General features: G+C 50.7%; 1 protein-coding gene across 7 annotated transcripts in view; it reads left to right on the forward strand.

Annotated features, from left to right (window-relative positions):
* Positions 1–642: 642 nt before the first annotated feature.
* Positions 643–13,078, forward strand: part of VWA2 (von Willebrand factor A domain containing 2) — a 48,278-nt gene continuing 35,842 nt past the window's right edge. For 3 of the 7 annotated variants that reach the window (XM_046648814.1, XM_046648861.1, XM_046648859.1), the window contains exons 1-2: positions 4,743–4,823; positions 9,445–9,506. In XM_046648814.1, coding sequence (XP_046504770.1) covers positions 4,747–4,823; positions 9,445–9,506 — 139 coding nt within the window. In that variant the 5' untranslated portion in view covers positions 4,743–4,746. Of the gene's footprint in view, positions 676–1,224; positions 1,362–4,659; positions 4,824–9,444; positions 9,507–11,165; positions 11,348–13,078 lie in introns of those variants that run through there. The other 4 variants (XM_046648833.1, XM_046648822.1, XM_046648828.1 and 1 more) reach the window with 4 other exon arrangements.

The following is a 13,078-nucleotide window of genomic DNA, read 5'->3' on the forward strand; positions in this document are numbered from 1 at the left end:
TTTCTTGTTAGCACCATCCAGTCAGTTCTGACTCCCAGCGACCCTGTGTCCTGCACAACGCTCCACGGCTATTCATAGGGTTTTCATGGCTAATTTTTCAGAAGTGGGTGACTAGGTCCTACTTCCTAGTCGGTCTTAGTCTGGAAGCTCCGCTGAAACCTGTCCCCCACGGGTGACTCTCCTGGTATTTGAAATACCAGTAGCATAGCTTTCAGCATCACGGATCCTCCACAGTATGACAACCGACAGACAGGTTGTGTGATTCCCTGATCTAGAAAGGGACCCGGGCCGCCGCAGTGAGAGGGCCAGATTTTAACCACTTGACCACCAGGGCTGGCTGCTATGCAATAATAGCCAACGTTTGAGTGCCTACTATGTACAAGGCATTGTGCCAGGCATCGTGCTATTTTGCTTTGCGGCATTTGATTTTTAAAAAATCAGGCACCTTCTAGACTTAAACGAGATGCTGGCCAAAAGGCCTGCTTATTAATGCCCAACTGCAATAACAGGACAGACAGGTAAACAAACGGCAATTGCCACGACAAACAGAAGCGATGCCAAAGTCAACATTTTCGCTTGCGTCGGTGCAATAAATCCTGCGGAGTCGACAGCGGATGGTACAGTGCTTGCTCCCTGCTGCACCGCTCAGAGGCGGGGAGGCCCGCGCAGAAGGAGGTACCTTTGTTTATTTGCCCACCTTGGCCAAAGCCTCGTTAACCGCGAGAGGCGACGTTGGCCGGGTTCCCAGAAGCGCCTGATGCACGCCCCTTGGGACAGAGCGTCCAACCCCAGCAGGGTCCGCCCGCGCGTCTCGCCGCCACCCCTCTGTAAGGAATACAGGTGTCCCACGTGGCTCCCACCCCTGGGACGCCCCTCCGGTGGGCCTGCAGCGCCCCCTGGCCCGAGCCGCGCCCGCGCGGGCCAGCAGAGCCGCCCCGGTGTCCGAGGCCCGCCGTGCGCTCGTCCCGGGAAGTCGGAGCCCAGCGCTGTCTCCGCGCCGCAGGGCACGCGCATCCCGGCCCCCGCTAGCGACCTCGGAAGGAGCGCCGGTTACTCCTTCGCGCTCCCAAGAGGAGTCCGCTCGGCCCCCAGCCGCCCCGGCCCGGAGGGCGGCGAGCGTGCGCCCCGCGGCGTTGCGGGCTTTGTTCGGCATTGTGTGCGCTTTGTCGGGGCGCCGCCGCGAGGCGAGGCCCGCGCGCCCCCGGCAGTCGGCGTCCCGGGCAGAGCGCACCTGGCGCGCGCCGCCTTCCGGCTCCCCGCCGTCGGCCCGGGAGGGCTCGAGGGCCTCTCTCGGGAAGGGGCGCGGCGGACCCGGGAACAGCCCTTCCCTTGCGTCCTCGGCACTGGAGCGCGGACCGCAGGTAAGGGGACAGGGACTCGGTGGCTGTGGGTGGAGGAGGGAACCACGTGTTAAATCCAACCTGCTTGGCATAGTCATGGGGCCCCCTAACCTGGCGCCAGCAGAAGGGGCGCGCCTTTTGCGTAAAGGCTTCGAAGACATGCCCGAACTCCCCCTGACCCCTTTTACAGTTCAGGTGCAGGTGTTAAGATGCCTCCCGTGCAGTTTTCTCAGGCAGCTGAGTGCTCCCAGCGAAGTCTCTGCAGGCTGCACCTGAGGGGCCCGCTGCCCTGAGAAACTGGCCGTTGAGCAATGGGAAGTTTGGGGGATTTGTCCTCCCTGGTGATTTCACGTGCTGGGACACCCTGCCTCCCTCGGGCCAGCTGACCTAGCCCTGCTTCCTGCACTTCTGCCCAGGGCTCGGCTCTTGGCCACCTGCTGGGACCGTAAAAGAGAGGGTCTCAAAATTACACCTTTGAAACTTGCTAGGGGGCATTGATTTAAAGACATGGTGGTGGGCACCCAGGCAGAAGAGAGGAAGGCGCCTTGCTGCCGTTTCACTGAAGAACCAATGGCTCTCCAGCTTAGAGGGGCCTTTCAATGGGGACACCATGCAATGTGTTGGTGTCTTGGAACTTTGAACGGTTTTCAAATTACGAAGTTGTCTTTTGTGGAAATCCAGCTCAGAGCCGTTTCTTGATGGTATAAGGATTTCCCAGACTAGGTCCCCAGGCAAACCCCAAAGGGCCAAGGGGGATTCCTTCCTTCATCATCCCTGTCTGTTTGACTGAAAACCATCAATGACAGATATATTTTTCTTTAAATCTGGTTTTTGGTCTGTCATCCAAAACTTAGAGCAGCTATTTCCCCTCCCGCTCAATAGGCTCGAGTCCCCTGGAATGAACCAGTCAGATGCCTATGTTTTTACAGATGAGGAAACTGAGACTCAAAGAAGGTGGAAGACTGCCTGAGGGAAAATGGGAGAGTCTGCCAGGAACCCGATCTTTTGAGTTTTAAAGGGCTTCATAAACAGCAGGGACATTAATTGTCAAGTGATGGCATTGGAGATAAACAAGTGGTGAACATGTAAAAGCCTTTTCTTAAGCCTGCCTGCACCATGTGTGCATCTTATGGAGCATTTCCGTTACCTCCCCGACACCTGGGACAGTGCTGGGCACAGGGCAGATGCTTAATAGTTTTTATTGAACAAATTAACTTTCATGTAATTGTATCAGTGGAAGGGTCAGCAACACGATGAGGTGTTTAAGGACAAAGGTCCTCAAACTTTGGTAGTTGACAGATCAGTGAAAAAAATTAATTGTGTTAATTGAGAGGACTGTAACAGAATTGCTAATTTATTTCATCCCACAAGGATATATATAATGTATATGTGTATATTTTTTTGGTAAGCAAGATTGTCCCTGCTACATCCATGCAATTTTTCCTGTTTTGTATGTGGTGCACCACCACAGTGTGGCTTGATGAGTGGTGTGTAGGTCTGCGCCTGGGATCCCAACCGGTGAACCCCTGGCCTCCGAAGCAGAGCACACAAACTTAACCACTACACCACCAGGCCGGCCCCAAGGATATTTTTTTAAAATAGAACAAATCCCTCCTATAATCTACCAGGCTACTGGAGATCTCTTAGGGACCCTGCACAAGGGAGGGTCTATCCCATGCAATACCCCCACGTCAGCATCACCCCAGGCCAGCGACCTGGGACGGCTGAGTACCATCATTCAGGTTGTATTCCTTTCCTTTAGTTTACCCATTCACCTTCTAAACAGCTCCAGCCGGCTTCCTCTTCCTCTCCCACCCACAAAATTACCTGCCAGGCTACCCTGTGTATGATCACTGTTCTCCATCCCTCGCTTCCTTTCCTGATCCTGAGTTCCTTCTCTTGAACTGGACTTCTCTGATCTCCACTTAGGAAACTGCCCCTGCCCAGGCATCGTGGTCTTGTGTGACAGTGGCAACACCTTTTCCAGGGAAATAGGATGGGCGATGCCACCCTCATTTTCGAGAGAAGGAAATTGAGTGTCTGAAGTGAAGGAATTTACCAGAGAGGCTCATGCTCAGGTCTCCTGACGTACGACGGGTTCTTTTTCCATTCCGTCTGTGTCCTGCGCACTTCTTGTCATGATCAGGCTGGCCACATCGGAAGACCTGGGCCTGATGCCAAGCTTGTGATTTACTAGCTTTTTGACCTTGGGCCCCAGCTTCTCCAAGACCATTTCCACATATGTAAAAATGGAAACGATCATGTCTACCCTATAAGGTTATGAGTGTCGTGAGATGAAATTAATATGTTAAATGTAATGATAGTCTCTTAACATCGTGCATTTAGGAAGTGTTTTTCCATTAGGAGGGCCTTTCACACGCGATTTCATTGGATCTACAAGACTGGTTGAGTCTGAAACTGAGATTCATCCCATTTGACAGATGAATGAACTGAGGCCGGGGTGGGGGGGGGGGAGTTGTTGTTGGCAGTCACGTAGCTGGTTAGAAGCAGAGCTAGTCTGGAATTCTGTCTCTGGACTTCCAGTCCTGTGTGCCTGCTTCCCAGAGTGCCACGGCAGTGAATTTGGGTCCTGTACAACTTAAATAAAGGATTTTCAAGTATCATCAAAACGAAGATCAAAATCTCTTCTGGCTAAAAATGATGCTTAGCACGTGTGGCGAGTGCGGGAGGCCCTGCGATTTATGCCTCTCCGCCCAGCTTTCTCCCCAACCATCCAGGGAATCCACATGGCATGGTGCTCATCCCTTGGTGCTGACTTCTGGTTGTCGACCATTGGATTCTGAAAATTTGTGATTCTTTTAAGCAGCTGGGGGAGTGGGGGTGGGAGCATGATTTTCCCCGAGCAGCTTTGAAAGCGCTCGCCCTGCCGTATCAAACTGGAGACGTGTCATCCACTTCCCTGGACTCTCTGGGCCTGAGCCAAGTGTTTCACCAAACGGACAAGGAAGACAGCAGGGGCTTCCTGGCCCAAGACTTTTACCTCCGATTTTAACGTCTTCCTGTTCAGGTGTTGACTGTTCTTATAAAGGGCTCAGATTTCCATCCCGCTGCCTGAGAGAAGGCTGCCAAGCCCTAATCTAATATTCGGGGTTGGAATTGCATTTTCTAAGGAGTGGAAGTGGTTTCCATTTTCACCCTGCACTCGTTTCATTTCCGATCATAGAGGAGAAGGCGGGCATTGTGCTGCAAACTTGCCTTCAGCTATCGCCAGTCTGGCCCTTCTTTTTCAAAAGTAGCCTTGTTTCGGCCCTCGTTTCTTCCTGTGTCTTAGGAAATGCAAGTCCCGAGTGCAGTGTTTTGTGGCGCCCTGGAGCAAACCTCGCTCACCTGCTGTCCCAAATGTGGCCGGTGCTGCGTGGAATGAGGATTTGAAGACAACAATCAGATGAGAGGTTTGGAGGGCGGAGGGCATCTCTCCATGTGTGAGAACCCCAGAGGCCAGGAAGAAAGTGTGGGATTAGCGTGAGTAATGGAACAGAAAGGAAGAAATGTGGTGAGCCAGGTGTCCTGTAATGGAAAAGGCTTGACAAGGTCTACCTGGGAACAAATCTGTTTCTGCCCCTGGGTTGCAAACTGCTCCTGACTACTTTGTACAAAAATGCAGAAAGCTCTGGAAATCTTCTCATGTTAGGTACTCAAGTGTGGGAGTCGCTGGCAGGTTATTACCTGGGTGGAAAACTGCAAAGGGCAGGATTTCGAGTGGCAGATTTTTCATGATCTTTCTGTTCCTCTATCCTGATCCCCAGGATCAGGAACTGACAGGTTGAACAGATTACTGGGAGGCCAGAATGGAGTCCAGTGCATTTATTAGCTGTGTAACCTGGGGCCAAACACTTAACTTCTGTATGCTTCAGTTTTGTCATCTGGAAAGTGGGGATAATACACTCTCTGGCCGGCTGTGCGGATTGGGAGAGAGAAGACCTTTGAGATTGGAGTCGGGTGCTAGGCACGCAGTAAAAGCTCGCTAGATGGTAGTAGCTGTTGATTTTTACTGTGGAATTTGTCCTTTTCAAAAAGTTTTCAGACGTAGGATCGTATTTAGAATGTGGAATTAGTATTGCAAGAAAGTTTTGATAAGTGAGGAGGGGGAAATAAGCTGCACATTTGAGATGATTGGGTGGGAAGAGATGGTAAAGAGTGCTATTAATACTTTACCAGCATCGAAATAGCATTAGTTTCACTTATCTTGGTATAAAAAAAATACAGTGAGCACAAAGGTTTGTCTGGAAGCATCCCTCTGGCCCATCAGTGGTGGGCATGATAGTATTTAGTTTGTACAGCAAGCGCGTATTTCACCTACTGTGTGCCGGGCGCCCACAGCTGGGGCTCCAACAGAGACTAAGATGCAGGCATTTGCCACTGGCAGGCAAGATAAACATCTCAGCAGGCAGTTTCAGTGTGGGCCCTGACAATAGACCTTGTGTTTCCGGGACAGGGGAGGGAGGTGCTGCTGAGGTCCCAGAGCCAGCCCCATCTGATCCTAACATGTATGAGGAGGCATTGGACTTCTTGCATCGATTTGCGGGTTGCCAACATAAGTTTTGTTCTAATGAGCAGAAACTTAGGTGACTCAGGAAAACATTCACCTGGGCAAGCAGAGGCACATAGCAGAGCCAGGTGAAGGCACTTAGGTTTGTCGCTTAGTGGAGGGAGGGAGCCTGTGTACTGAGTGCCTTGCTATGCGGCAGGGACCTTCTGTACTTCCACCTTGTCCTCACGGCAGCCTGGGGAGGCTGCTGGCATCCTGGTTTTATAACAAAGTAATAGGTCTGAACCTTGGAGTCCTGCATGTGCCCAAGGTCAGAAGCTGTGACGTCAGAAAATCATCCTGGACCCAAAGACTACACAGCATTGAGAAGTCCTTTACCTCTGCCCTGCACGGCCCCTCGGCCCCAGGCCTCGCCCCTGCCTGGCCCCCAGGCCGCAGGTGGGGACTTGTCCTGCATCCCTTGTGTAGACTAAGAGGAAAGAAAATGTGTCCCTGGGGGAAAGGAAAGTGGGGAGTCGGCCTTGCTGGCACCCGCCCAGCTGGAAGCCAGCAGGAAGCCCATCGGCCTCTCAGCTAGCCCACATCCTCTCCGTCTACCTTTCTCCCTTTGATTGTGTCTGGGAAGCCCCTGACTTCCTTGCTCTTGCAATATTGACTAGTTTTCACTGAGATTAGGGGAAGCCGTGAGCCTCTTAGTTATGTGAAACAAAAGGACACTCAGCTGGTTGGGACACTTGATTCAGTTTGTTTCAGAAATATTTCAAAATCCGACGAGCTGAGTAAGGTCTCACCATCATAGGTCTGTGATGGAGGGGAGACCATAAGGGGATGTTTAAAACCAGAAGACACCTTAGCAGCATCTGGTCCACCCTCCTCCTTTTGTAAGTGAGGAACCACAGCCTCTCATGGGGTCACATGGCATCGGATGAGAAGCGGGGCCCTGGACTCTGGTGCAGGCTCTCTGCCACCATGGGGCAGGTGTGACCCCTGCCTGTCAGTAGGCACTTATGGGTGTGCCAGCTCAATGTAGATGGGGTTCTGAGCAGTGGCTCTAGAAGCAGCATGATGAGAGGAAATCTCATTGAATCAGGAGCTCGAGACCTGCGCTGTGGGACTGCCCAGGACCCCTCCCCTTCTGAGCCTCAGTGACCTCATCCTTCAGCCACTGAGTTTCCTCTTTAATTTCACACCATATTGTGAGCTCTTCTCCCCTAGCTCCTGCTCCCTGAGGGTGGGAATGCAGGCTTAGGGGTAAGCACTGTCCCATGTAAGCACCCCCCCCCCCACTGTTTATTCATATGTCCTGCAATTCCAAGTAACTGGCAATAGCACCTATATGAACATGAGTGGGCCATTTTAATCTTTTCCGCAAATTAAGAATCTACATTTCCTGGGTGACTTTGATTTTCAAGGCAGCTGTTGCTCTCAGCGTGCTCAGCACATCCTCTGAATTCGGAGTCTGAGTTCTGTTTGGTTCCTGCAGCTGGCAGGTGTGATTTCAATGCCTGGCAGAGGTGGTGGAGTGCGAGTTCCTCTAACAAGTAAGAGAATTCATTTTAGTGCAGGGTAAGTTCAAGGCACTTCGGTGAGCTGCTAAAGATGGCCAGGAAGCTTCTGCTGTGTATTTTGGAGCAGTGGCATCCCCAGTGGAGGCGGGGAGGTCTGAAGCCCCAGGATACATAAATGAAAGCTTGGTGCTCCTGCCTTGTGATCCGTGTTCTGAGATGCAGAAGGGTGGTGCTTATCTAGGATGTTAAAGGGACTTTCCCAGCCGTGTGCATCAGGTTGGAGTGAGTTTCCTCGCTGCGGCCGCACCCTTGGGTACCCCACGCAGTGACTGACACTTCTCCTTCTGCCTTGCTCTAGAACCTGGGGTTCCCCTGGCGTCCTGCAGCTCTTCCCTTCCATATCTCTGCCCAGGATTCTCTCCTGAATGCGTGTCAGTGCTATGTGTTTACTGGAAGGAAACTTTAGTAAGACCTCCATGTGGCATTGCTTTGTTCTTCCAAGTCTTTTCTTTTCTTTTTTTTTTTTCCCCTTTTGTTTATTTATTTATTTTTGAGGAAGATTAGCCTTGAGCTAACTACTGCCAGTCCTCCTCTTTTCTCTGAGGAAGACTGGCCCTGAGCTAACATTGTACCCATCTTCCTCTACTTTATATGTGGGACGCCTACCACAGCATGGCCTGCCAAGCGGTGCCATGTCCACACGCGGGATCCAAACCAGTGAACCCCGGGCCGCCAAGAAGTGGAACGTGCGAACTTAACTGCTGTGCCACCGGGCCGGCCCCTTCCAAGTCTTTTCTTAATGGGCAAATTCAATGCAGAGAAACCGTAGGGTGAGATCTTGAATGTATTGGATCCCAAAGGGCAAAAAATAGAATTTCTAGAACCTATTGTTAAGATATTTTTAGATTTTTCCCTGCTAAATTATACTGGGGAGAAAGTCTGAATTTCATTCTGTATGACCCCTTTCAGTTCTTGTGCTACAGGTACACTTGCTAAAACATAAGACTGTTTGAATTGTGTGTCAACTCTTTGTGATTCAAATGATAATAATGGTAATAATGCATTTCTTGGGCCTCACAGCTAAAATTAGAAGTAAACCTCAAGTCTCTGCCCTTATGGGATCAGAGATACAGTTTATAGTTTCTTATTAAAAGCTGTCACTTTCCACCCTAGTACCTCCCTCAAAAACTGATAAATAGGGGGCTGGCCCCGTGGCCGAGAGGTTAAGTTCACACTCTCTGCTTCAGTGGCCCAGGGTTTGCCGGTTTGGATCCTGGGTGTGGACCTATGCACTGCTCATCAAGCCATGCTGTGGTGGCATCCCACATAGAAGAACTAGAATGACCTACAACTAGGATATAAACTATGTACTGAGGCTTTGGGGAGGAAAAAAAAAAGAGGAAGATTGGCAACAGATGTTAGCTCAGGGCCAATCTTCCTCACCAAAAAGCATGCCTTCAAGAAAAAAAAAAAAAACAGAAAAAAAATCAATAAATATCAGACCCCATGGAACTGAATTTTACCCTTACTATAAGCATTATTAGGCAATAAAAACAACAAAAAGACTTGTTTCTTCCTCTGCCACATTACTGTTTATAAATAATTTAGAAAGTGCAGATTTGGTGACCTGCTAGGTTTCAGAAAATGAAGACATTGAAATCAAGTCTTCAGCCTGTCAGAGTCTAGCTCCTCATGAAGACGTGGAGATGCTGAGAGGGAGGGACGTCCCCTAAGGTCACGTGGCTAGTCAGGGCCCAGGCCCAGCCAGGACCCAGGTCTCCTGCCTGGGTCGCCTGGACAGAGCATACCTTGCTAGAGTCTGAAGGAGCTGGGGGTCTGGGGGGGGGGGGTGTCTGAAGATGTTAGACTGTCCTTTAAAATCAGAGTCACGGGAGTAAAGTCTTCTGTGGCTTTTTGGGAATTTGTGTCAACTCCAGTCTACTGTAGTTATTATGGCGAGGAGGGGCCTCTGGGTCCTATTTGTGCCCTGGGAAAGGCTGAGTGGTTGTCCTCTTGTTTGGGGGTGCGACTTGGGGACCTCACAGAGCTAATTGCTGATGGTTTTTTTCTTGTCCTGGCCCTCTAGTTCTACCAACATGCCCTCTTTCCTGTTGCTGGAAGCCATCTGCGTTTTCCTGTTTGCCGGAGGTAAGTGTTTTTGGTGGGGGGGGTAAGATGTTGAGGGGTTTGGTTTTTCTCACATCCTGTCGATTTTAACTTCTAAAGGTTTCTTGAATGCATCTGTATCTCTCCACTCCACAGTCACCTGCCTAGTCTAAGCCCCATCATCTCGTGCTTGGACCACTGCAGTATCCTCCTGACTTGTGTCCCTGGGCCCTCCTGGTCCCACTCCAGCCCATTCTCCACACAGCAGCCATTTCAAAATGCAAATCTGATCATATCTAGACCCCTCTCCACTCCCACCCCATGCCTGAAACTTTTAAGTGATGTCCCATTGCTCTTAAGAGGTCTGATCTGACCCATGCCACCTCTCATCCCCTCCGGTGCCCCCTCCCTCCACCCTTTGTGCTGCAGCCTACACTCCATCCAGTCCTGCCCAGCATCCTGGCTCCCTCTCACCTTAGGGGTTCTTGGTTATCGTGGCCCCTCTGCCTGAATCACCCCCTCACCCCAACACTGCTGCCCTGATAAACTCCTAATCATTTTCGGCACCTAGCACATTTCCTGCTGGACCCCCAGATCAGATCAGATCCCCCTATTAAAACCTCCTGTAGCCCTGAGTCCCTCTGCTGTGTAACATGTAACACAGGCATGAGTTTACTTCCGTGTAAAACTTAAAAATTAGTATCCATCTTCTCTACCGGATGTAAGTTCCGTGAGCAAGAGACTCTGCATATATTCTTTATTCACTACTGTGTAATCTCGGTGCCTAGCGCTGTGCTTGGCACCTGGTCGGTGCTCAAGAAGTAGATTAATGAATGAATAACGGAGCCAATCAGTTTTCTTGTTACTTGCCACTCTGTCCCTTCCAAGTTCTAGCCTCTTTGAAATATGAGATGGTACAAAGGAGTAGGTGTGTTTTGCAGATTGTTGTCCCACAAGTAAGAACAAGTGGACTGGGTGACCAGCTGTCCGAGGCTGGCTGAGCATCCTCTTGTGGACTCTGCGATTCTCTCTTGCAGTTCCTCCCTCGTCAGTGTTTCTGTGAGTAGGTGTACTCTCTCTCTGCTGAGTTCGCTGCTGTCACCCGCCTGTTCCCCAGAGCAGGAGAGATAAGAGAGGCTGGAAGAAGGGGGTGGTTGCTCAGCCCACCTACTGTCCCCTCTCTGAGCCATACAGGTGGATGAAGGAACACAGTAGCTTCATGGCCAAGGGACTGGGGAGAAATGAGACGTGTTTGAGGACAGGGTTTGAATACAGTCCCTGGAGGCCCAGGCCCAGTAAAATTTCTGTTCCAGCTCATTGTGGAACTTCACCTTCTGTGACCCTGTCCAGTTTACAGAGCACTTGATCTGACCGTTGCTGGGTTGTGCAGATGAGGCAAGGGAGGCCAAGAGAGGCTGTGTGACTTGTCCTGGGTCACACAGCTATTGGTAGCAGAGCTGGGATGACAACCCAAGTCTCCTGACTCCTGGGCTGGCCCCACCACTCTGGGCTCATCTAGGGCAGACAAGACTGTACAGGAATGATCACCCTAAGCCTTGGCTCTCTTATCTGTAAAGTGAAAGGGTTTGATTAGATTAGTGATTCTCAATCCTGCCAGCTCCTTAGCACCACCCATCCCCCTAGGAGATTCAAGTTCTGGAGCCCAGACAGGTGGTCTTCAGAGGTGTGGGCTGAGTTGGTTAGAAGAGGAAGCAGCTATCACACATTCCTCAGCTCCCTGTTCCAGGGGAACCTCTGCAGAGTCCTGAGGTGACTTCACAGGGGAGCAGTGGCGATGTCAGTCAGGCACAAGGGGCTCACCTGAAGCCCGGCACCCCCGAGCATGTTGTACAGGGAGGCGCATTAGCTGAGTCTCATCCTTGGTGAGTGGTCTCTGGTCCTGGGGATGCTCTTTCCTCCCATCCAGGGGAGACGGCTGGTGTGTCTGCACCTGGAGAATTTGCTGGTCAGACATTTATAAAGGCACAGTGGTTTCCTGCAGGGCCTCGGGGATTCCTCAGCTCCTTTGCCAATGATCCGTGGACGCGGTCAGGAAACCTTAGTGTCCTCCTGCTGTGTGCAGAGAGCTGGGCTGGGCTCTGGAGGGCAGGGGCAAGTGGGGAGCTCCCAGGGGAGCAGCACCACATTATGGGGTGGGCTTCGGGGCCCCCAAATTGGCAGGATCTTGATGATGTCTGAACGCCGTAAAGCAGAAAGCATCTATTTTCTGGAAGATCAGGTTGCTGAATTATTGAGTAACTTCATGTTCTTCTGTTTTGGGATGTTTTTGGATGTGTTGCCCCTGCCTCTGTCCCAACATCTGCCATTTTCTATGGAAGCGGAAGATTTTCTTTTCTTTAATTCAGTCCACTGTCTGTGTTTGTAGTTTATGTGTTGTCTCTGCCTCTGGTGGGAAAACGGCAGTGGCAGTGTCCTAGACCTCATGAAAGCTGTTTGTCTGAAGCTTTTGACTGTGGCACTAATTGCTGGTTCCTCATACTGGCCTAGAACCATGTTCTCCATGAGGAGCGATTGGGGGAGGGCAAATCAGGTGAGCGGAAACTATCTGCTCAGAGATTGGGGCGGCGGCGAGAACCAGAAGCTAGTGTAGTTCTCCCCAGGGAATAGTGAGTGGGGAGGAGCCATAGAGGTGGAGATGGTTGACCAGTAACCTCTGGGGGGGCTGCAAACAGGAAGCATCCCCCCCAGAACCCAATATCATCTTTTGGTGTCCCCCTCCTTGTCACTTTCCTGGCATTTGCAAATCCCCATGAGCGCAACATCCCTGCATGTGTGATTCCCTGCCCCCCCCCCCCCACTTAACCTCTTTCCCCAGCAGCCCCCAAGCTCATCTTCCTTCCTGTGCCCCCTCCCTGGCTTGGCCTGCTCCTGGGCTCTGCCCACCCCAGCTTGGTCTCCTCTGTGCTGACCCACCAGACGTCGGCATTTATAAAGCATTGGCATGTGTACTTCTGCCACCAGATATCTACCCTTTTCACATTATCCCTCCAAGTGGTCCCCTCTTTGCCTTCAGGACTTGCATCATGGTGGGCTCGCTGTGTGGCAATCCTGGGGCTTCCTGGCATGTTATCCCTGCCCTCAAAGTCTATTTTTTAAATTGTTAATGATTGCTCAGGTACCATTATTACAAATTAACTGGCTTTCATATAAAAGAACAAAAGACTCATCCATGAACAGGAAGTAGGAAACCCCAAAACTTTTTAGCCCTTGTTCATAGTCATTGCGCTGAATGAATATATCAAAGTTTACTCAAAGTCCTGACTCTTTCGATTTTTTTTTTATCTCCAGCATTCCTCTGTCACAAATAACATTGAAGGGAGTGGCTTGATGCATGTTTTCCCTTCTCTGAAATTGTTTTTCCTTCAGATCAGTTTCGAGGTGCAATACTACAGGGCCAAATGGTGTGAGCGTTTTTATGACTCTCAATTCATTTGGCCAAATTGTTTTCAAGAAGGGTTGTACCAATTTACAGTGCCACCACTGGAAAGTTTTTTCCTGATTTAATGTTTCCCCAATTACATTTAAATTTAGAAGTTGATCATCTAAATTTCATGTTTACAAGGGTATCTTGAGGTGGCCTAGTGGCGTAGTGG

This window comes from Equus quagga, chromosome 2 (assembly GCF_021613505.1).
Source record: "Equus quagga isolate Etosha38 chromosome 2, UCLA_HA_Equagga_1.0, whole genome shotgun sequence".
Lineage (NCBI taxonomy): Eukaryota > Metazoa > Chordata > Mammalia > Perissodactyla > Equidae > Equus > Equus quagga.